The 25,183-nt window shown below is 41.8% G+C and overlaps 1 protein-coding gene across 1 annotated transcript in view; it reads left to right on the forward strand.

Moving 5' to 3' along the window:
• The window catches only part of nnt (nicotinamide nucleotide transhydrogenase), a 36,424-nt gene extending 11,444 nt beyond the window's left edge, over window positions 1-24,980 (forward strand). The window contains exons 8-22 of the mRNA XM_058415669.1: window positions 1,345-1,478; window positions 1,678-1,869; window positions 2,236-2,389; window positions 3,594-3,755; window positions 5,919-6,029; window positions 8,769-8,914; window positions 9,584-9,779; window positions 10,218-10,451; window positions 11,505-11,665; window positions 12,970-13,149; window positions 14,958-15,117; window positions 18,031-18,112; window positions 21,351-21,469; window positions 21,579-21,694; window positions 24,518-24,980. Coding sequence (XP_058271652.1) covers window positions 1,345-1,478; window positions 1,678-1,869; window positions 2,236-2,389; window positions 3,594-3,755; window positions 5,919-6,029; window positions 8,769-8,914; window positions 9,584-9,779; window positions 10,218-10,451; window positions 11,505-11,665; window positions 12,970-13,149; window positions 14,958-15,117; window positions 18,031-18,112; window positions 21,351-21,469; window positions 21,579-21,694; window positions 24,518-24,658 — 2,288 coding nt within the window. The 3' untranslated portion in view covers window positions 24,659-24,980. The remainder of the gene's footprint in view (window positions 1-1,344; window positions 1,479-1,677; window positions 1,870-2,235; window positions 2,390-3,593; window positions 3,756-5,918; window positions 6,030-8,768; window positions 8,915-9,583; window positions 9,780-10,217; window positions 10,452-11,504; window positions 11,666-12,969; window positions 13,150-14,957; window positions 15,118-18,030; window positions 18,113-21,350; window positions 21,470-21,578; window positions 21,695-24,517) is intronic.
• Window positions 24,981-25,183: the final 203 nt, after the last annotated feature.

Genomic DNA, 25,183 nt, shown 5'->3' on the forward strand with positions numbered 1-25,183 from the left:
TAGTAAATAGAGTGTAAAGGCATTGTTGACTAGATAGCGCCGCTAAAGTGCAAAGAATTTAATGGTCGAGTCCCAGATTCATGTAGACCAGGAACCTGAACCAGAGGTGAGGATTTAGAGCCTGTGAATCTCACACGTGCTTTTTTTTAACATGGTTTGTGTCGGTCATGGTCCGAGTCTGTTCAGCTAAACCTTTAGACTAAAGTGGGCTAAAGAGCTGTGTATGTTGTGGATTCTTTATTTTATTTTTTCTTTACAACCAAGAAAACAAATGTGCTCTAATTTCTTCATAGTGACTTGTTTTTAATTGTTTCTACATAACCGCACAAAGTTTAGGAATCTCTGATTAACATGTGTACTCTGGAACCTTCTTCTGTTTGCTTAAAAGACGTAATACAAATCGGATCAGCATACGCAGTAACGCAGTAATAACCGGATCAATATATCCTTAAGTACCTGGAAAAGCCGCGTTTATCAATCATTCAAGATCACTGGTTCATTTTAAAACCCACACAGATGCACAGGTGAAATTCGAGAGCTTTTTTTTTTTTTTTTGTACTATTTGTTTCGAAGCCAAAAAACTCCGTATACTTTTTGTTTCATTTCGAAATGAAACCAAGAATGAGCGAGTGCCACATGCCCAGACTCATCCTGAGTGTTCATCATGGCTGTAATCAGTGTAAAATGGTGTGCTGTAAACCCCCCTGTCTCTTTAAACCACATGGCTGCAAGGAAGATCATTCATCTGGAGCACAAATGAATTCCCAACATCTTGAACCTGTTGTGAACTTGCCCTAATATTAAAATTAAAGATGCTTGTTTAATGTTTTTGATTAGGCTCTTTAAAGAATTGGACGATTTTTGTAGCTTTCTTCCTGATTGTCTCAGGCCTTGTTCTGTCAGGAGAAGGCTTATTTCACAAAATGAGCCAAATACACACAGATTTTCGCTCTTTATACAATACAGTCTTAAGGAACAAAACAAATCCTGTATATCTGACCGGGGAAAAGATGCTAAATGTAATCACCATAAATGATCTGCATTTGGATTTTCACTCCAAATGAATGTCCTCGTTATAGCTTACTACATTTAACATGGCAATATAACAACGTTAGTTTATTCTTTCCTCTTGTACCCTTTCCTCTAACAGCCGTAGTGACCATAAATACAATAACAACTATGCTTTAGGATTATGACTGGCCTGAAACTAGCATTAGAGTCTTAAAATGTCTTTGGAGTTACTTTTCATACTTATAACCACCCTGTAAATATGAGTGTCATCATTTCGTACAGTACGTAATCCATGCTGATTTGTAACGTTTTGTGTGTGCACGCCATGTTCAGGTCGTAAGGCTCCGGTGCTTATCACAAAGGAGATGGTGGAGACCATGAGGGACGGTTCAGTAGTGGTGGATCTGGCTGCCGAGGCAGGTGGCAATATCGAAACCACGGTCCCTGGACAGCTGACGGTTCACAAAGTAAGTCTTCTTAACTGCTAAATAGCTGTCATATTCTGGTTTGTGAAGAGCTTGAATTGTACAGCACCATCTACACGGTTTGGATGATTGACTACTGATATTCAACGATCAAGTCAGAGCATGTAAATGAGATTTAAAGAAAACGTATGGTAGTGCTTTGGAAATTGTTTTGAAAATGGGGTTTGTTTGCATATTGCAGGGCGTGACCCATATTGGCTTCACAGATCTTCCAAGTCGCCTTCCAACTCAGTCCAGTACCTTGTACTCCAACAACCTCACCAAACTCATCCGTGCCATCAGCCCAGACAAGGAGAACTTCCAATTCGAGGTGAAGGACTCCTTTGACTACGGAACAATGGACCACGTCATCCGGGGTACAGTCGTCATGCAGGTACACACAAACTGCCAGTCATTTAGAGTGCTTTCACACTTGCAGTGTTTAGTCTGTTTGAACAGAACCCTGGTGTGTTCTTCACCTCCGTGCGGTTCACACTCCTCACGCTATGATCCGAGCGAGTCTGAGCGAGGTGGTCCCGGCCTGGTTCCAACTGAGCTCAAACAGCGAGTGAGCGATTCAGCTCTGTGTCAAACCAAAACAAGATACCAACCCAAAGAATCAATTTTCCTTATTCTGATAGAAAAGTGCTCATGACTGTGCAGATGTGTTTGTTTGGTTCGTAAAACGTAGCTCCGGTTCAGTCAAGGTAAGTCGGCTGCAGTTCCTCTTTAAACTCTGTCTGTCTTTGTCTGTCTGCAGGATGGAAAAGTACTTTTCCCTGCACCGCAGCCCAACAACATCCCCGTGGCAGCGCCTCCCAAACCCAAAAGCGTGCAGGAGCTGGAGAAGGAGAAGGCTGCAGCCGTCTCGCCCTTTACAACCACGCTCACCACCGCCGGCGCCTACACTGGAGGTAAAGCACAAGAGCACATCAGCCTCTCCCTCCATCCCTCGTTCCTTCTCCTCTTTCATTTAGCCAGCTGCCGGGGTGGTCTTGGAGTTTTGGATTTTTTTATTTTAAGAATAACTTTAGACTTTTCTCCAACAAAAAATATGATGATCTGAATTATTTTTCATTTTCTTTCTTTGTCCCCTCCTCGTTTTATTTATTTATTTATTTATTTATTTATTTATTTTGCCTTTGTTTGCTTTTTTTTTGCTTTGTTCCAGTCGCTTCTTCGTGCTGCTCGGTAATCTCAGAAGAGGTTAACTTATTTTCTTTCTTATTGGTACTCGGGATGCGATAACCTTTAAAATCCAAGCAAATGGATTCTATTGGTTGCAGGCAGGCAGGCGAGCAGCGCTTGTGTGAGGAGAGGTAGTATTTGGCCTCGGATAAAAGTGCACACTTCCTCACTCAGACGACCCAGGACAGCCTGCTGATAAACAAATACGCAAATTCATCTTCCTGCTCTTTCATGGTTTGAGTAATCAGCTTGCTATCGGGACAGACCTCGGTTCAGGAATTAGAATTTGACATTTAATTAACCAGCTCCTTTGTCTTTCTCAGTCTCAAACACACACACACACACACACACACACGGTCCTGCTTAACCCCTCTGTTCCCTCCTAAATGCCAGGAAACTGGGGATAATAAAAGAGCATAGGTATGTGAAAGCCCCACAAAGCCACCCTCCCTGAGTGCCGTGGGGAGCTCGTTCACACGTCCTGCTTCCGCCTGCTGAGGATCATCAGGATCCCACGATGTGGGTGGTGCTCGAGTTTTTTGTTTGGAGCGTCATAATTATGGCTTCAAAAATTTGTATATAATTAGATTAACTACAGTTAGATATTTGGGTGAAGTTTATTACCATTTGACTTGCGACGTCCCAGCCATGCTTGAACCAATCACAAACTTTATGCAAGTGATTGGAGGATGAGATTGTAATGAATGAACAAGAAATTGACTAGTTTTAACTAGCCAGCTAGTGATTAGTGACTGCAGGAGGAGTGGCTTGCCATTTGTTTTGAATCTTTATACGTACAGAGATGCTCCTTGAGCAATTTTAGTTTGTTTGTTTTTTTTAAAAAATCCTGGTATTTCAGTCTTCTAGGATGATCAAAATTGTGTAATAGTAATATTAATGCAAGTTTTGTGTGCGTGTTTGGATTTTCAGGTCTCGCTACATTGATGGGACTCGGCCTCTGCGCGCCCAACGCTGCCTTCACTCAAATTGTGACTACCTTTGGACTGGCAGGAATTGTGGGATATCATACTGTATGGGGGGTCACGCCTGCCCTCCATTCTCCTCTCATGTCTGTGACAAACGCCATCTCCGGTAAGAGTCATCCTACACACACACACACACACACACACACACACACACCCCAGAATAGTTAAAGAAGCTGTTAGTTAGCTGTTAGAGATGCCCCTGGAAATCAGAATTATTGTTTCAGAGCTTTTCCTCTCTTCTATCTACAGACACCATTATAATAGTGTAGTTAGACATTAATGCATCGATTCTCACTTAACTCTTTTAGTGAAAAACTTTTCTTTTTTTTTTTTTGAATGACTCATCCTGTACTAGTCTTGTGTTTTGTCTAATTATATGATCTCTAGTTGTTCTCTCTACTTGTTAGCCAAAAAGCACCACTGAGCCACGTTTGAGGCTGGAAAAGGCAGCAAGTCATACAAAGGAAGTCAGGAAGTCATACAAACATCGCCTGGTTGAGAGGAAATAGTTTGTTCGTTTGGAAGAGCGTGGAACATCTGCGAGTTGATGGTTTTTAGAGAAGTGTTTTACCACTGTGGGGCTTCTTGCCTGAAACGTCATGACCTTGGAGTGAAAGGAGAATATAATTCTGTCTTTATACACCGTCGACGCGTCCTCGGTCACCATCGGCGCCCCTGACCGTCAACCTCAGCTCAAAGCAGGACAATAAGTAAAGACATGTTCGAGTCTGTTTGGTCTGAGGATAACTATATACTGAAAACTTTTAGCTGAATCATGACTTTAAGTGGAATGAGCATAAGCCCGATTACACGGTGGAGGATGTCTCCCGCAGCCAGGACGCTTCGTTAAGCATTTGCCTCATTTCTCTTGGCTAGCTGAGGGACTCGGAAACGTTTCATTCTTTTAACGAGTCCTTGGTGGCCCACATTAAAGAGCCTGTGAGCTGTAAACTGCTGAATGAGACCACGCGGGCATCCACTGAAGCAATTAGCTCTCTCACCCCACTGCACAGCTCCTGTGAAATCGCTTATTACCTTTCCACAACACGTCCCCAACCCCCCCAACCCCCCCCCCCCCCCCCCGACCCTTGTCTACAGAGGCGTTCTCCTTGACACATTGTGACCTCTCTAGTTATTCTTCTATACATACCTGGAAAATGGCACGATCCCAAAGCGATAGTCGTTTGAGTCTGCGTGAACGAGACGTTAGGACACCTGTGTGGAATTTCTGGCGTGTGAAAAGTGTAAAGGCGACATGCCGTGGGATGAATGGCAGTGTTCCATTTGACCAGAATAAAGTTCTTTCCAGACTCTTTAATCTACCTGAGACCGGTGAAATCAGGATGACCCAGTGTCTCGGGTCCTCCAGATGACCTTCTGGAACGTCTCGCGAACGTGTCGGGACGAGTCTCTGAGCTGTGTGAAGCTACACTATCATGAAGCATTCAACGGCTTGACCATTTCTTGGCTGCTCTTAGAGTCACCATGTTGTCGTAACTAATGATGCCTGGTAGATGTTTGTGAGGGGAAACTTCATCCAGGCGTTGAGTGCTTCATGTGAGCTTCAGTTTCAAATCTATTTTTTAATGTTCGACAAGCCTTCTCCCCCCCCCCCGGCATGTGTCCTTGAATACGTTTTCCTTTCATCAAAGGTTTTATTACAGATGTCCAGAGGCGTGTGTGTGTGTGTGTGTGTGTGTATGAGTATGAAGGTGGATGCGTGCCTGTGTAGGTTTACAGTTCGTCTGCAGCGTTTCCTGCAGCATGGAGGTAGCGTGCGTACGGGTTCCGTGCGCCGGCCTGCGATCAATTGTTCCTTTGGAATTACAAAGTGAGAGGAAATGCTCAACAACCATTGCACACTTCATTGACTCAAGAGACCCCCTGACCACCTAAAGGCCACTTTAGGGTTTTTGGTCAGTCAGCAGTCCCTCCAACCACAGAAGCATTCGAAAACGATTAGAGAGGTGATGCTTATCAAGAGTCCAGCCCCAGGAGGCATGTCAACTCGATCACTTGGGTTGTTTAAGGTTGTTAACTTGTTTTGAACGTGGTTCATTTTTAAGTCACAGACCCTAATGTTGTAAAAAAAAAAAAAAAAAAAAAAAAAAAAAGGGGAATATGCAGATTCACTTATGAAATGTAGCAAATCGGATGCACGTTTTATTTGACCCCTCAAGGGGTCGTAATTTTCCCTCGCTGCTGTCCTGTTTCCTTCCTCTACAATCTCTTTGATCCGGTGTGTATTTGTGTGTGTTCGTTCGTGTAGGTCTGACTGCTGTCGGTGGGCTCTCTCTGATGGGTGGAGGATTCCTCCCGTCCAGCACCGCAGAAAGCCTGGCCGTACTCGCCGCCTTCATCTCCTCCGTCAACATCGCTGGTAAGAGCAAAACTCCCCTCACGCTACTGACCGTGTGCTTAGAAAACGCATACTGTTTACGGATGGCGTTTTATTTATCCCAGTTTATTTGTAAAGCTCCAAATTTATTGACACCTGGCCAACCGCACAGATTTTGAGCCTTGAAAACAACGGGAAAACATTTAGCGGGAGGGGTTTCCGTGCTGCATGATTGAGGAGGAAGGAAGACCCTGATGCAGGAACCAAGATGTGTCAACAACATGGCCATGAATCATACACAGTATGCAAACAGTGTCTCTAACTATTATAGTGTAAATTGACCATTTAAAACACAAGAGTCAGGGGTGGATTAAGGAAATATTTATTACACAGTCTCTGCATATCTGTCTCGGTATCTTTATCTTCATATATATATATATATATATATATATATATATATATATATATATATATATATATATATATATATATATATATATATATATATATATATATATATATATATATATATATATATATATAAAATATATACACCTTTTGCAGCAATTACAGCCTGGGCATTCTTGCTGTCAATTTTTCAAGATAATCTGATGAGATTTCACCCCATGCTTCCTGGAGCATCTCCCAAAAGATGGATTGGCTGATGGAGTCTTATAGTGGCTGTGTGTGTATGTATATGTATGTATATGTGTGTGTGTGTGTGTGTGTATATGTATATATATATATATATGAGAGAGAGAGAGAGAGGGGGGTAGATAGATGTTGATTGGAGGATCGGGGTTCAAGCCCAAGCACTACCAAGCTTTACTGTTGGGCAATTGAGCAAGGCCCTTAACCCTCTCTGCTCCAGTGGTGCTATATCATAGCTGCCCCTATACTCTGGTCCCAACTTCCTCAACAGGGATACATGAAGAAAAGAATTCCACTGTGCTGTAGTGTATATGTGGTGATAATAAAGGCTTTTTGCCCATCTTTAAAATCAAATACCTGATTATGGCTTGATCATCATGCTAACAAATCCATTTCATTTTAATACAGACTTATTGTTTTGAACATCATTATTATTATTATTATTATTATTATTATTATTATTATTATTAGGTGCTTGTTGTAGGGGCTGTGGCTACACAAGATGCACTTGATTATTTATACTCGATGTCAGATGTTCATGTGACCTGAGTTTTACTCTTCGTGTTTAGTTTTAATTTGCTTTCAGTGGCAGATGTTCGAACAGAGTGACCTCGTCCTCTTGTCTTTATACCAAATAAGGAAGAAAATAAAATCTTTCCAGACGCGTGTCTGATATAATTGAAACTGACAGCAGATTCGGACAGCATTAGAATCTCCGAGACGCTCAAGGATTAAGTGTAATAACGGCATTACCCTACCTCCCCATGTCAAACTAATCCAGGATGATTCACATTATCGTGATATGGTGACCGATGAGCGAGTGACCACAGTCAGCAAAAAAAATGCATTTTAATTGGTATTTGGAAAAAAAAAAAGTGGTGCTTTTTGAAGTGTTTTGAAGAGCTTCTAATGACCTTTTTCTGACCAATCAAAATCCAGAATTCAGCAGGGTCATTTGATAGAGAAAGGCAAGCTATTAGTACAGATCTGCTGTGGAATTTGACTGGAAGTTTAGCTGTGTGCTTCAGAAAAGCAGCAGGTCTGATTGGTTACTGCTGTGTGCCGGCCTGCCCCCTGAGCTCTGACCTCTGACTGACCTGAACCTGGCGTTCATTAGACGAACTACCACTTCCACTGCCTGCAGTTGTGAGGGTGGGGGTGAAGGATTTAGGCCCAAGCTCACACCTGATGCAGGAAATGTGAGAGGCTATGTTTGTGCTTCAAAGAGTCCCGGCCTTGTCGTAAATCACTCCCAAAATCCTTTTTAAAATCGGCGAGTAGCCAGAATATGCCAAATACTTAATCCAATATGGCTTTCCACCCCGGTCCCTGCGCATTCGTCTGGTTATGACAGAGACACGGGTCTTGATTTAAAGGGAATTTTACCGTCCATTTCCCCGTGCGCTTTGTCAGACCCTGCCATAACGGCTTATTACTCCGTCTGATGTCTGTCCTGTTTATGTTCCAGCTCGCATAAAGTGTCTGAATTTCCATATTTATTTTGTCTAAATGCAGGTGTTTAATTTCAGTTTAAAGGTGGATTCTTTTTTTTTCCTCCCAGCTTTCATACTTTACACAGCGTTTCATTCCACAGTCAAAGCCACAAGCCATAAACCATCAGAGCAAGAAATGCAAACATTTTTTCGCTCCCCCTTTTTTTCCCTCCTCTCCTAAATTTTTATTGTTACAAGTGCTCGCAAAGGGAAAAAATAACAATGCCCTCTCCAATTCACTTTCAGTAAAAAGGCTTGGAATTTATAGCAGTACCTGCTTCATTAATGACCGCCACGATCACAGACTCTTGTGATGTGGGTGTATATGTTAACAAGGCTTTCATTTGAATAGCAAAAGCCTTCCTGAGTAAATTCGTTCACAAATTTAAAAAAAAAGAACCAAAAAACCATTTTGTTTGAGCTGGCGAAACCCGTCAAATCCTTTTAATGCAAAATTCCCTCCGTTAAGGATTTCATAATCAAAGTGTGAGGTGTAGCATGGATCATGCTTCATTTATGTGATTTTTACACCAGCGTAATGAGTGGAATAATGTAATGTAATGTATGCTGAAATCCAGTGTCTGACTATTTGTGTGTGTCTCTCTGCGTGTGTGTCCGTCTGTGTACTTCCTCGCAGGTGGTTTCCTGGTCACTCAGCGGATGTTGGATATGTTCAAGCGGCCCACAGACCCCCCGGAGTATAACTACCTGTACCTGCTCCCGGCTGGCGCCTTCGTGGGAGGCTATGGAGCGGCTCTGCACAGCGGCTACAACATAGAGCAGGTCAGACTAGCTGCATGGCAGACCTTAAACCTGACATTAAATATGGCGGGATGTCCACGATTTGAAGCGTTTGAAGCTTTGAAGTCCTCTGTGGCCAAAACTATGTAGGGTTTATATTATAGTATATTATATTATATGGAAGTGCATCTGTCAATTTTATTTATGTATTTTTTTTTTTTACCCTCAAAGTTTCTTTCTTTCTTTCTTTAATATACTGTTTATTAATATATTTTATTATTTATTAACTTGTTCGTTCATTCATTAATTTGTTAAATTGTACTAGAATACTGATCTCTTTCACTCGGTCACTTTTGGTTAGTGCTTTATCCTGTTGAGAGTCACTGTGAACCCAGAGCCTATTCCAGGAACACTAGTGCATGAGACAGGAATATTCTGTAAAGGAAAATAATATACGGAGTTACCAGTCCCTAGCTGGGCACTGAAAACACACACACACACACAAAGCAATCGCACACAATCTACCTACTGGTATGTATCATAACATTTGGGTTACTTTGGGTTCAGAAACACATCGGGCTGAGTACATTTCTTATTAATTCCTGTTAATTTAATAATTAGCAAGCTATAAAAATACATGTTGACATCCATCCAGTTGCTTTTAACTGAGCATTCATCTCTGATATTTGTTTCTGTTTGCTCTTTGCTCAGATGATGTACCTGGGCTCTGGTTTGTGCTGTGTTGGTGCTTTGGGAGGTCTGTCCACTCAATCCACAGCACGTCTGGGTAACGCCCTGGGTATGATCGGAGTGGCAGGTGGCATCGCTGCAACTCTGGGAGTCCTGAAACCCTCCCCAGAGCTCCTGGGCCAGATGAGCGCTGCCATGGCTGTGGGTGGCACTGCCGGTGAGCGAAATCTTGTGTGTGCACGTATTAGTGTGTGTATTTGGTGCAATGCTGTAAAAACAGACATACATGGATCACACGTTTCTTTGAAGTCTCCAAACACCCAAATAAGTGTGTGTCAGTGTGTAAACGGGTGAGTCAGTGAGCTGCCTGTAAGCTCAGGTAATGGTCATCAGGTCATGAGTCACACGCGGCAGAGCGGCGGTGTCTTTGTAGCCCGTCACATCTAATCTAAATTGCTAATTATTCCTGGAAACCTGCTGGAATGGAGTTGAAGCCGTCCCGCGCAGTGCCTGCACGGTTCCAGATGCTAATTTAAACCTCCAGGTCTTTGCCAGCCTTGCGCACACACACACACACACACTTCGAACCTGTCGTGACTGTTTTTCCCAGCAGAGCTAAATACATTTTTTTTTCTTTTCTTTTTTCCCCTCACAGGTTTAGCTATCGCCAAGAAGATCCAGATTTCAGATCTGCCTCAGTTGGTGGCTGCTTTCCACAGTCTGGTCGGTTTGGCTGCCGTGCTCACCTGCGTGGCCGAGTACATGGTGGAGTACCCGCACTTCGCCACAGACCCTGCTGCCAACCTCACTAAGATTGTTGCATATATGGGCACCTACATTGGTGGTGTCACCTTCAGTGGTTCCCTAGTTGCCTATGGCAAACTGCAAGGTGAATAATTGTTTTTTTTTTTTCCCTAAATGGTTTCTAAATTCTATTTGGAAATTTTGAAATGCAAATTTTGTGCTCTCTGTTGCTTGCGAGGGAATTGAACTGAGGGAACAGTCCCTTGTCAGAGCTGAGTCGACTTTGTAATGGCCAAGTGGGGGCGGAGCCTATTTCGGAACCGGAAATAAGTCAAGAAGAAGCCTAAGATTAAGAAACTAGCCACTGCGCATTACTAGACAAACTAAGCACCACAAAGTCAGAAACATTTTCCAGTCCATCAAACCTCGTCATTCCATACTTGGGTCCCCAAAATTTCCTGTCATGCGCAATCCCCCCAGCAGTGCTGATCGAAGGCCCTGTAGTCATCGGTGCAATGTTTGTTGACCGGCTGCCCCATCAGTGCCACACATGCCCTGTGTTTAAAGCTTGGCCAGGCGGAACCTCTCAGAATTCGGCACTAATTTAGCCCCTCCACCCCCCAGTCATTTTCCACTTGTCCCCCCACCTCCCCCAAAGCTGGAACACATTATCTCCAGGAGCTTTCCCACTCCTCCACTGGCGTGCTGGAACCTGGAGGTCTCTGCTGATGCAGAAGATTACAACTCCCATTTTTATGCTCGTGTGCATTTTTCAGTTCGGTCAGGGCTTTTTTCTTTTTTTCTGCGGTTATTCAAAGAGTACGCTGAATAAAATTCCAGTCCATCTGCAACACAAACCCGACAAGTCCCGAAGTAAACAAACACGATAAGGGCGATTATGGACTGTATGATCCACCATAGCTAGGTTGTTTCTAATCCACCGCTTGATCAGTTAAGTACCTCAGATAGCCTCATATGGTTTGGCTTGTTTTCCGACACTGGTCAATTCTGGAACTGGGAATGTACAGAAATGTGTGTATTGGGGCAGGGTTGAACCCTTATGGCATCATTTTGTTGTTTGACCCAAACTCCTTTCCCATAGATGCAGTGGAATATCCACAAAGCTGGTTTAGTTTAAAGCTCTTATGTTAAACCTTGTGTTATCTCTAAAGCGTCATCTCGTTTCCTTGCCCCGCAGGTCTCCTGAACTCCGCCCCCCTCATGCTCCCAGGCCGTCACGCTTTGAACGCCTGCCTCATGGCTGCCAGCGTGGGAGGCATTGTGCCCTACATGCTGGACCCCAGCTACACCATGGGCCTCACCTGCCTCGGCTCAGTTTCCGCCCTTTCGGCCATCATGGTGAGCGAGCCAGTGCTTTTAGGCTGATAACTGCAGAAGATAATTTATTGAGTTAAAGAGATTCAGATGGCTTAAATCACCTAAACATCATAAACATGTCACACAGGGGTGTGTTGCTTTTTCTTTTCTTTTCTTTCTTTCTTTTTTTTCTTTTTCAAATCAGAGCATAATATCTACATATAAACATGTGTACCAGAGGGGAAGATAGGAACAAATCATATCACTTGGTGTTTGACCAAATCCACAGAACTTTTTTTAAATTGTTGTTTATTCAGAATAAAGAAAAAGTGTGTAGATGTGAGAACAAGTACTTCATGAAGATCAACCTTCATTGAACAGCTGATGCATACTGGGCTCTGTCTCACGTGCCATTTGGATCCCAGTAATATTTACCTTTGGCCTCTGTCTAGACTTTTTGTTGCTTTTTGCATGCAGTGTTACCCGAGTCTCACCATGAAACCACGACTGTTTCAGGGTAAAGCGTTAATAATGAGATTTCATGGGAGCGCTCAGAGAAGTTAAAGAATCTGTTAAAAGTTTGGCTCTGTACCATTTGGAAATATGAAAAAGTGCTGGTATATAGAACAGCCATTGACAGACGTAAGGCGGAAAAGCTTGAGATTTGGTTTTGATAAAGGATATTTTGTACACTAATATGATAAAGATGTCTAGGTAAGGTACCCTGCAGAGTAATACTAGGTATTTTGATGAAGTGCTACCTGGTTTAAAAAAAAAATCCACATTGTAGACCATTCATTTTTCTTATTTATAGCTTCATTCTGCTGTGGTATAAAAGATTTCATCGGTACAGACTAGCCGAATTCTTGAGTCTGGTCAGAAGCTCTGAAAGTAGTATTTTCGCAAATCACAGGTTTATATTAATGCTCTTGTTCTAATACATTACTGTTTCTCTAGTAACAGCTTACTTGGCCAACACTCCCAGGAAACGGTCTTTTAAAAGGTTGTTAAAGGTAAAGCTGTGATTTTAAACTTTCCAGACACTGTGAAGCCTTCAGTACAGAGGAGATTTCTTGGTAAAATGAAATGCTGTGTTTTTTTTTCTTGTGGACATTCCACAACATTAAATGTAACAAACAGATATATAATAAATAATACAATAATAAGTGTTGGAAAATGTATGTGGAATTTGCTCTGTGGGTATGCTCTTAAAGGAAAATTATAAACCTCAGGTAATTAATAATAACTCGCTCTATCACAACCCCCTTATCCACTAGGTTTGTAGCTTTTGTTTTTGTTACAGTATTTAGTTTTTTTTGTGTGTGTGTGTGTGTGTGTGTGTATAGGGGGTGACTTTAACTGCAGCCATCGGCGGAGCAGACATGCCCGTGGTCATCACAGTGCTGAACAGTTACTCAGGCTGGGCTCTGTGTGCTGAGGGCTTCCTCCTCAACAACAACCTGCTCACCATCGTCGGCGCGCTGATCGGCTCATCTGGAGCCATCCTGTCCTACATCATGTGTGTGGTAAGAGCCCAAATCCCCTCAATATTACACACTCCCTGGGTCTTAGTCAACCATGAAAACCAAAAGTGCTGCCATGCATCTTAAGACATGTTCACAGTAAACATGAGTGTGTTTGCGCAAGTTCCTTAAAATGGTGGGAAATGGAGCGAGTCTGTTTTTAATGGTGGGCCAAAGGGGTCCAATACTTAATTCTCGGAAATCTTAGTTTTATGATTAGTTCTAAAGCCAGTAGAGAAAAGGTTAAATAAGAAGGGAGTCACAACACTACTGAAAATAGAGGCTAGATCTAGGACAACTCTGTTACTGTTGTTTGATCAATCAGTAATTTGCAGTTTCTAGCTCCGCCCACACGTGTGCCTTCTTTCATACAAATATTAAATAAATAAATAAAATATATTAATAAATTACAGACATTACATTACATGTATTTTAGAAATGTATAACTACTACTACTTGCTACTATTGCTATTATTATTATTATTATTATTATTATTATTATTATTGCTACCATTACTGGCATGTAGTCCCATTACGTTATGTTTGGTGCAAATAGATATTCAAGAGAACAACCTGGTAGAACTGGCAGCTCTTCTTACACCTCATACTGACCTCATGTATCAGGGCTTACCTCAGCCTTGTCCTTCAGGGCATAGCGACTGATACTACTCTGTTTTCCTTTTCTTTTAACCATGCGCCTGGTTATCTTTTGTGTCTGTGTGTGTGTGTGTGTGCTTGTCACAAGCGTCTGTTGTCTGATATTGATTCCTGTGTATTGCAGAGCACAGATCTAATACTTACTAACTCTGGCCAGATGATATTGATGCTACATTTTTATGTTTTCCAAGCCTGTGTGCTCAACTTGAATTACTTCTCAATGTTAGGAAATGTACGAGACGGAATCAAAAGGGATTTCTTCACAGTAAACCTCTGAAGCTTATTTTATAATATAAAATGCTTGGCTATATGAATTAGCACGTGTCATGGATATGTAATATTTTTTTTTTCTCCATATACATCATGGAATCTATGTCAGAGTTTTCTTATTCAGCTAATGTTCATATCTGGGCAGCCAGGCTGGTTGGTTGTTTTTTCATGTAATAAATTACAATAATTTATTACATTTATAATGTATTTAATAAAAATATAAATAATACAGAATTCATACTGTTATCACAGAACCATCATGTTTACTGACATAGTCCAAGGTTTTACCAGTTTTAAGGATTGATTGATTTATATTTTAAAATGCTTTGCTAGGTGTTGACATGCCATGCCTTTGGTTTTTGTTCAGACATGTTTTGCTTCCTGTGTGAAGTACTAATACAAATTAGTAACAAGAAGGACGATACTACTTCAACACTGTTGGCATGGAGTTGTACTTGTTTCTGCCTGTTGGGATTTTATTGTTGGCAACACTGCTGCCTTTGTAATTGGTGTCCTGTGTTATGTGAACCAGCCAAAATGATGTGTTCACTGCAGGGCAGATGTGTAAGTGTCAATATCTGATATCAGTCTGGCTTAAAAATGGGGGGGGGGAAACTTTATGTATTATTAAAAAAGAAATTATATATTATATGTAATACTATGTTTATATATAAATTTATTTATATATTATTTATTTCAATTTATTACATTTTTTCAATTTGTTTATTTTTATATAAATAAATAAATATATTTTTATTTATTTATTTTCCAGTTTTTCATCGAGAGGTGCTCTTAGATTTCTAAAACATGTGGTGCTAGGTCCATCTTTGACACTGTTAAACCTGTCACATGTATTTTTTCTGCTTCTGTGTTTTCCTGCATAGGCCATGAACCGCTCACTGGCCAACGTCATCCTCGGTGGCTATGGAACCTCCTCCACCGGCACTGGGAAACCCATGGAGATCACCGGCACCCATACCGAGGTCAACGTGGAGCAGACTGTGGAGATGATCAAGGAGGCCCAGAACATCATCATCGTCCCAGGTGACTGTTGGGGGGCAACTGTTCCCAGTAGTGAGGTCTTTACATGTTCATTTACAGACGGGTTTTTGTTTTTGTTTTTATGGAGGCTCAGTTTTCATACATCACTTTTCCTGTAATAGAATGCCCCATTTACTAAATTTGGTTCTAGATTTATTAATTTGGTTCCTCAGATTGAACAGGGTTTGCGTTGAGTCATTTGAACATCCCTTCATTTGTACGGTCACTGTCAGAGTTCCAGAGAGAACCATCCCGAACTGGAACCGTGGATCTTTAGGTTCAAATTTGTTTTGTGACAGTGATATCTGTCCGTAAGCCATGCAACATCTCGATACACCGAGGCAGACACCAGCCCTTTTACTGCAGTATCATGTTTTGACTGTAAACCAGTGCATCGTCTGCCTGTTTGTTTTAAACCCCTAAACTCCCTGGGGGTCTCACTGTATTTTCAGTGTATCTGCACTAAATGGCTGGTCCCCCCCAAAAAAGGTGTCCAAAGCTGTCTGTGCTATTTGCTGCTTTATTTTTCTCGGCAGAATGTTTTATAGTTGGGTTTTCATGGTATGACAGCAGATGATGATGATGATGATGATGATGATGATGATGCAGGCTGGTACATGGCTGCTCGGCCAAGCACAACAGACTCTGCACTGTTTTTCATCTTTTCCTTTCTTGTCCTTTCCTGTCCTCAGTCTGTCCTGACCCTGTCCCAGCCTATACTATTGTCTTGCTCTCAGTTCATTGGTTACTCCTGTGTCTTTACTACAGTCCTTCCTTTCTTTCCTTCTTTTTTTTCTTTCTTGTTTTTTTTCTCTCAGCCTCTTTCTTTCTTTCTTTCTTTCTTTCTCTCTTTCTTTCTTTCTTTCTTTCTTTCTTTCTTTCTTTCTTTCTTTCTTTCTTTCTTTCTTTCTTTCTTTCTTTCTTTCTTTCTTCCCTCAGCCTCTTTCTTTCTTTCTTTCTTTCTTTCTTCCCTCAGCCTCTTTCTTTCTTTCTTTCTTTCTTCCCTCAGCCTCTTTCTTTCTTTCTTTCTTTCTTTCTTTCTTTCTTCCCTCAGCCTCTTTCTTTCTTTCTTTCTTTCTTTCTTCCCTCAGCCTCTTTCTTTCTTTCTTTCTTTCTTTCTTTCTTCCCTCAGCCTCTTTCTTTCTTTCTTTCTTTCTTTCTTTCTTTCTTTCTTCCCTTCTTTCTTTCTTTCTTTCTTTCTTTCTTTCTTTCTTCCCTCAGCCTCTTTCTTTCTTTCTTTCTTTCTTTCTTTCTTTCTTTCTTTCTTCCCTCAGCCTCTTTCTTTCTTTCTTTCTTTCTTTCTTTCTTTCTTTCTTTCTTTCTTTCATTGCCTTCTTTTCTTCTTCTTCTTTTTCTTCTTCTTCTTCTGTTGCTGTCTTTCTTTCTTTCTTTGCCTCCTTTCTAATGTTTTTGTATAGTCTTTATGTCCTGCTTCTCTCTCTCTCTCTCTCTCTCTCTCTCTCTCTCTCTCTGGTCTGGTTTTGTGAAAGTGCCACATCCATGTTTGGATTTTCACATTTCTTATAATTGGAACAGTCGCAGTCACTTTGGCTGATTGACACCTGCAAAAACATTTAGGCCTTTTTTAAGGTTTAACACCGGATTTTTCTGGCCATGATTGTTTTCCTTAGGAGAAATGTCTGTTTTTCAAAAAAGAAAGTTATGAAAAAGTTAGAAAATCATTAGGATCACAGGGGGATTGTTGACATGCAGCACGCTGTTTTAAAGCCGAGGCTTTGGCCGCTGTTGTGACTGCTCCGTCAGATCCTATCCAACATCACTGAGCCTTTAAATGATTCATTCCCTTTCCTTTTTGTGGACAGCAGGTTGCGGTGTGTTTTGTCAAACTTTTAATTATTTCCACATTATTTCGTTGACCCTGCAACTTTTTAACCTCTTGCTCTTTCTGCGCTTTGCTGTACATCTCCTCACGGGCACAAATAAACACGGGGTTTAAAATGGTGGCCCTCGGGTGCTCTTACGGATGAATATAGACAGCGTGAATAAAGACTAAAACAATTTCACAACATTTCCGTTTCCCTTTGATGCGAGATTAAACGTCTTTTGGTGGTTGCTTCTGGTCTAAATATGGAAAGGAACGTCAGCCATGTTGGCTTTGGGACCCGTAAGAGGAAAAAAAAAATTCGCTTTAGAGCTAAGGTCGTTTTAGTGCAGCGTGGATCCCGCTGTGAGAATGGGAAGGTATGATTGCTTGGAGTTGTAAAAATTTCAGGACGGGAACAGAATTTATAAGCATAAGAATCTGAAAGTACGGAACATTTGGAGGTGAGCTGAAAGTTCTGGCACACTTTTAAAATCACGACCTGGTCACTGTCAGGCCTGGACATATCTAGGGCTTCAGTTATTCCCCCCCCTTTTTTTTTATCCAGTTTCTTTTTTTTTTTTATTTCAGTACTTTATTTATGCTTGTGCTTTAGTTGGTTTATTTGTTTGTTTATTTTATTTATTACCTTTTATGAAAAGTTTCCAGCGCAGGAAAAAAAAAAAAAAAGGTCTGGGAACGTTAGGTGCTTTTCCACGTTAATGTTTATATTCCCGGAAAAGTTTTCATTCCTGCTCCATATTCCTGACTTATGTGGTTTATGGTCTCTTTTGTTGGGGGTGGTGGTGTCTGATTGACCAAGTGCAAGTTTCACAGAATGAACCCCTCTCTCTTACCCGGGGGTCACACCGTCAGTGACGTGACGAAGCAAAGTGCCTCTCATTAATCATTTACATCCAGAATTTGAAAATTTAAATCTTCTTCTTCTTCTTCTTCTTCTTCTAGGAAACAGGCAGTAAACTAATTGTGTGATCATTGCTGTTTTAAACCCAGGCTTACTTTTAGAGGTCTCTCTCTCACTCACACACACACACACACACACAATAATTAATGAGGAATTGTCTTTTTTGCAGGTTATGGTCTGTGTGCAGCTAAAGCGCAGTATCCCATTGCTGATCTTGTCAAGTCTCTGAATGAACAGGGCAAGACAGTCAGGTACACACACACGCACTACAGCATTAATTCATGTTTATTATAAAGTTAAGATCACACACACACACACCAGAAATGTTGTTATAAGATGTCTGAAGAAGCATGATTGCCCTGTTATGTTGGTAGAGACACATGGCCTTCATCTCTGCTTTGTCAGTCGGAGCTTCGTTAGCTAATTCTGGGCAGTTAGTTCTCTCCTCCAAGTGTGTCTGTACTCACCCATACAGGCTGATCGGAGAGCAGAAGGCATTTCTGACCATTTGTTTTCAATTTGTACGTTGGTTTGGTTTGAGTCGCCTTCCGTTGATTAGCTTTTTCCCAGTCTCTCGCTCTCTCTCTCTCTCTCTCTCTCCCTCCTTCTAATGATCGAATCATCAATGCTGACCTAATCTGCTGTAATTAAAGCCTCCAGTTCCTTAGGTGTTTGTCTGGGTTCCTTTGTGATGTCCTGGATGAGACGTTGATGCAATCCTTGAGGAATTTCGTTCTGTATTCACCAATCTGATTCGAGAATTCAACCTTTCAACAAGTCATGGCACTCTTCTCTGATTTCCATTAACAATAATCGATCTTTCGTGTCTTGTATCAAAAGCAAAGCCAGTTTACAGGCCGATTGTTATTTGATGGCCAGCTTTCACATTCTCACAAGGATGCCAATCAAATTCGGGATCTAAAAGTGGAACTTTGTGAAACTTCCCGTAATTAATTAATGAAGCTCATTTCCCTGTGATGTCATCATGAGGGAATATAGTAAACAAGAACTTGACCAACCACCCACATAAGCAATATTGTGTATTGTAAATATTTGAATCTTCTGCCCTTTTTGTTTGTGGCTTTTTTTTTCTGTCCTGTTAGATAGTGGTTATCGTTACTGCTCTTGCCACACTCTTAACATGCAGAGAGGCTAATTACTGCCTCCTTCATGCCAGAGCTTTCCTTAAAAGGCTCTTATAGCGCACACACACACACACTCTAATCAGTTCCAGGATGTTGGTGTTACTTGCCAACCTGTTCTGCTCAGACTGGGGGGGGGTGAAGTGTTGGTCAGACAGTGTTGTTTAGAATCGATCAGCGTTTTGCTGTTTTGGGAAGCCGTGGCTGTGTCATGCTGAGCATTCGGGGTAGGGGGGTTTGGGTTACGTATTTCACGGGACTCGCGTTGAGCTGCGGTGAAGTTCGACTCCCCTCCTAAATGCAATTTGTAGCATGGTTTAAATGACTGTCGAACCCGTTACACTCGTGTGTGTGTGTGTTGGTGCCCCCCCCCCAGGTTCAGGCACAGCCGTTTCGCTCGGGCATGGAGGAGTGGAGTGGAGGAGAGCGAGAGGGAGAGAGGGAAAGAGGCGGGCAGGCAGGCCGGAAGCTTGTGTAATTTTCCTGCTTGCGTTTGATCTGGGAGCCCAACAGCTGCTTCCTATTAGTGCATTTGCAGTTGATTACAGGGGGAGATGGGTGGCCGAAGAGTGGACAGATTAGGTTCGAGTCGTCGTCCCCTCCTTTACTTCCCCACCTCCTTGCACTTTTTTGGGACAATTGGCTCGGGGTGTCGTCCTGTTGAAGGCCCTGGGCAAAGCGGCGACTCGCTGGTGTGTCCTGTTTGCCTACAGATCACAGGTTTCCTTATCGCGAGTCTTCACCAAGCCATAAGCAGTCACGCCAAAAATGAAGCAGAACGTCTTTTGGTGTTTTCACAATGACAGGTGTGTGTGCAGGCGTGTGTGTGCGCATGTGTTTGCGTGCTTGAAGTAATCATGAACACAGAGCTAGGCCTGGATGCTGCACTGTCCACGTCCGCCCCCGTCTCTCCCCTCCAGCTGCAGCTTACCACAGATGCTGATTGACAAATCCCACGTCTGAGACTTTTGATGTTTGTCCTCTCACACAGCTGATCACAGCCTTTTCTCCCTTTGTACAAACACAGACTTGGTTTACTCAAAGCTGACAGATGGCAATGCGATGACACTTGTGCAGGCGGTCCTTTAACTTTATACTGCGAATGAAGAAAAATGGGATAAAAATATCAGGGTTTTTTCATATTTTTGTGGCACACCGATAAATTCAAATTCACCAGGAGGAGGCTGGAAAGGAAACTGTATCTCATCTTGGAAAAAACATTTATACATTTTGGCAGCACAAGCAATTTAAATTTAGATTATATTTTGTAGATTTGATAATCCATTTATTTTAAGTTGAGCTTATTGTATAATACACACCTTCAAAATTCAGATTTTAAAAAATAGAAACTGTTAAACAGAATAGTGAAAACTGTCTTAAAACTTAAGACAAACTTAAAACACAAATACAAAAACATCCTGTGAAGAAACGTCTCATTTATGTCCGATTTGTTTGCGTTAGAAGTCAAACTTGACTCGAGTCGGGGCAAGACAGCTTGACTCGAGTCGGGGAAAAACAGCTTCCATAAGAACTAAATAAAAAAAGGATGTATTAATCGTTTTCAGAGTCGAAGAGGCAGTCATAAACTTATTTCAGTCTCTAGGGATATCATTCAGAACTAAATGAAATGGACATACACAGCAAAAAGAGTATATCAAAACATGAAGACACCCAGAGGGAAGAGATGCATGCAGGTAGATTAAACGGTCAAGTTTGTATGATATTTAGACATTTTGAGTTACTTGTTAATGAAAAAACATTGGCTGAACATTTTGGAGTAAGGTCTTCAAACTTTTCCCTGCATAAACACATGGTTCATGCAACAAGCTGAGACTTTTGCTCGTAAACCCAGAGCTGGTTTGTTTGTCCGGGTGAGAAAAGGCCAGTCTTGCTGTGAGATGCTGGTCAGAGGCAGCAGGTGACCCACATCCTAATGAGTTAATGACAGTCATTTTTCCAGCAGAACCACTTTTCCAGTAAGTGTTCTGAGTGGAGATAAACGCGAGCACGCCACTTCCTGTGTGCACGCTCCAGTCTCGTTGGCCTTCATCTGGGTTTTTTACTGCGAGGTCGGGTCATTAAGGTGCCTGGCAGCCTCGGGGGCCTGATCCTCTTCCTCTAGCCATTTCCCCTCAGTGTGTCTTTACTACTGCCTCCGTTAGAATGATAGACCCGGCTCCAACTTATTTCCTCTCCTCTCTTAACCTCGTCAATGACGTGCGTGACCCACGGCTGTAGTACTTCAGGCCAGGTCAAAGACTTCTCTGTAGTTTCCTGTAATACGCAAGCCTGTGATCAGCTGTCCTTTGGAGTCAGCGGGTGTGTAAAATTTTGTTTTACTGGACAGGTTCGGCATCCACCCCGTCGCTGGGCGCATGCCCGGGCAGCTGAACGTGCTGTTGGCTGAAGCCGGCGTGCCGTACGACGTTGTACTCGAGATGGACGAGATCAACCATGATTTCCCTGGTATAATATTTATTTATTTATTTTTTATTTATTTATTTTTTTTAAACCATGTTCATTTTAAGCAGTTATATTACATTTTGTCCTGATGTGTTATTCTGGTCATCCTCAGACACTGACCTGGTGCTGGTCATCGGAGCCAACGACACGGTGAACTCGGCTGCACAGGAAGACCCCAACTCCATCATCGCTGGAATGCCAGTGCTGGAAGTGTGGAAGTCCAAACAGGTGAGCCTTCTCTACTGCTTCATTCCAACAGTAATCCAGCGTAAAATCCTGACGTCCCGTTTAATTAAACACTTACATCGACATTAGCGTGTGTTGGAAGTGAAGAATAAACTTCCTTACTTACTATTTTCTTGAGATTTCATTTGTCTTGTCAGCAATTTTGATTCTTTTTAAAAGAATCATTTAGATGACTGTCCAGCTCTTGTATTAATTATATGTATTAATTTTTAATTAATTTAATTAGCAGCAGTAAAGTAGAGAGTAGTTAAAGGTTATAACAGCTTTAAGCCAAGGCTAATGGGATTAGAATATTTCAAGCTCTGTTTAGAGCATTTAAGGCTGCCTTCTATAAACTGCATAATATATATTATAATAATATATAATATATAAAATATATGTATAATTGATGGAAAATCAGGATGAATAATCTCACTCGATTCTCGTGAGCATTATGCAGACACGGGTGATAACTATGTAACTGGTTATTAAAGTTTATGTTCAGGTAACGTGGAAGTGCTCTGAAGCCCTTGAGCTGTTGCTTTTAGATTAGAATTAAAATACTCAGCCTTGTAGGAATAATTACATTTCCAAGCTAGAACTTTATCCAAGAGCATTTTCACACATATTCCAAATACTCGAGTTTGTACCCAGGACTGATTCTGGGTTTGTTTGGAGGAGAAGTGCCTGATTATCACAGGTATGTTTCACATAGATTTCCCTCAGAACCTTGGATCAATAGCACAGGACCATGTTTATGCATGCAGATCAGCTTTAGATTAGGCTTTATTTTTTTAATTTGACTTTGTATCCAACACCCAAGAGGTGAAGAACAGAGCTTATTGCAATCATGGCATGTCGCTGACCAGAAGCTGCTGTTCCCGTCCTATGAATCTCTGCATTGATTTATCAGTAAAGCTTTCCGTCTCATTCGCTGACCATAACCATTCTATCCTGCCATCATGTGACTTTTGTAACCTCATGCAGAGTGTAAAGTGACAAGTTGAAGCAATCACGTTACTTGGCATGTGGCGCACAACGTGGTTAGCTTCCACACCACAGTTCAGTGGAAGAAAGCCACAGACCACTGTTTTCAAGAATGGCAGGGATCAGTTGTCTGGATTGCTCTCTAGCTCAGAAACAGTGTTTACGCTGCAACAAACGTGTGAAAAATGACCTGAATATGGGTTGATGTGCCTCATGTCCTTAACCGCAGGTTACAGAAATCAGTATGTATGGGTTCTATGGATTTCTTCCCAGTTCTTGTTTATTTAGCACTGCTTCCAGGCAGGAACGTGCTGCCTAACTGAAGTTTGTCATAAAGGATTTTTTTTGTGTTGCCTCTTCCAGAGGCAATTAAACTAACTTTGTAGTGACATTTCTAATGACATGATCTCGTTGGATGATCGAGATCATCCTATTGGCTGGTAGGCTGTGAATATGCTGCCAGAGAACTGATTGCTCCCAGATTACGAGGAGTCTTCGTACATTAGTGAGCCCAGCTGCAGCCTGAATAAAGAGGCAGAGGAGTTGCGTGTTGTTCCTGAGAGATGATGTAGCAGAAGCTAAAGGGGGATGACAGTCAGGTGGAACTCCGCTCTGCCCTTTCCCGGACCCAATCCTTCATCGCCCTGCCGCCGGTGATCATCCGCAGGACGGACGGTGATGTTAAAAAGGTTGCAGCATCCCGTTTCGCCGTCACCAGATGAGGTCGTTTTCGTTCCAAGTATCCTTCAGCATCTTGAGCACCACCGGCACAAACAGACCAGCAGCGCAGTGAGGACTCTCCTCTCCTGGTTTTACTTATTCAATTAGCAAAAAAAGGCTCGCTGCTTCCCAACCAGATGCTCCCAATCACAGCACAGCTCTCGCTCGCTTTCCCAGGAAGTGCTCGGTTCGGCTTGTGCGCCCGAGACACTAATGACGCTTAATTTTGTAAATGGCAGATACTTAAATAACCATTAGATGCTGGAAGCATGATCTGCTTTCTCTTTCGCTCACTAATGTACAAATACAAGGCTAAAGTCTAACACATTGTACGTACAGGTGCAGTACAGGGGTTTAGTAAAGTGGTGTTATGGTGTTCGCTGCCTTCTGTGAATTTACAATGAAACAAAAAGGAATGGAATGGAATGCAATTTTCATGGGGCAAAGCTGCTTTGGTGTTTGAATTTTGTGCCTTTAGTTTTGCATTGGTATGTAGATAAGTAATGGACATTGCCCGTTGTCTGCATCCTTTCCAGTTTTCTGCTGCAGTCTGATCTTTAAACTTAACACTGATGTAAAAACCGTGAGTCTGCATGTCCATGCTAGTCACCTCACAGAACGCTGGTAAGTTATGGAAGCATTATTCGTGGTTTCTAGACCACAGTGAGTCCCTCTGTGTCCTAAAAACAGTGTCGCGCTGTTACCCTGCTCACCCTGGACCTTTCCTGATTTAGCTTTGCGTCAGATTTACAGAGATAAAAAGTTTATCTTGCTTTACATACAGGCCCAAATTCTTATATTACAAAACCTTTTATTAAATAGTAGAGGTAGTCTGTATTGACAAACTTCTGTAAGGAATCCAGAGAGCGAAATGATACGGAATTGCAAAAAAAAATTGAAACCACATTGTCAGGTCTGTGTGAAGTCACGCGTGGTTTGAGACCGACTTCCATGCAACAGCCTCGACACAAAACACATTTCAGCTGACAGACTATGTTTAGAATACAAGAAACGTTACGCAAGCCGAGTTTATTTGCCAAACATTTTTCTTTTAATACAGGAGTTTTATTCCCTAACGTTTTGGTAAAATTGACTGGATCTGTGTGTTCCACTGTCCAGGTCATCGTGATGAAGAGGTCTCTGGGTGTGGGCTACGCAGCCGTGGACAACCCCATCTTCTACAAAACCAACACCTCCATGCTTTTAGGAGACGCCAAGAAGACGTGCGACGCATTGGCTGCTAAAGTGCGTGAAGGTTAAACGGCTAAGCTCGGGAGCACCGGGCGTCCGTGAGGGAAGAAAAATCGCCGCGCCCTTTGGGAAGGGAACAGGGTGTACAAATTGACCATTATACCCCAAGTAGAAACGATAAAGCTCCACTTCTTACCACACTCCAATGTATTTCTTTTCTTTTTTTATCCCCCCCCATCTGTGAAGATTTAGTTTGTTTTTTGTTTAGTATTTGATGTGTCTTCTGCCTAATTAAATTATACTAGAAGGTTAAAAAAAAAGCATTAATAATTCGTCAGTAGGAGCTAAGCACAAATTGTCAGGGATTTTTTTTTTTTTTTTTTTTTTTTTTTTTTAATTAAACAATCATCTGTTTATCGATCATTTTAAGCCATAGGTTTTTAAGAGGGAACCGTAAATAATAAGGTTTAAGTGACCAGGATGTTGAAGGGCACCTTTTTTTTCCCCTTTTCTTTCCCCCATGCAATGCAAATGTTTTTTTCTTACCTCGTTAAGGAGTCACGGATTTAAAGGATCAATAGTAGGAAATTAGAA

Source organism: Hemibagrus wyckioides, linkage group LG18, assembly GCF_019097595.1.
Source record: "Hemibagrus wyckioides isolate EC202008001 linkage group LG18, SWU_Hwy_1.0, whole genome shotgun sequence".
Lineage (NCBI taxonomy): Eukaryota > Metazoa > Chordata > Actinopteri > Siluriformes > Bagridae > Hemibagrus > Hemibagrus wyckioides.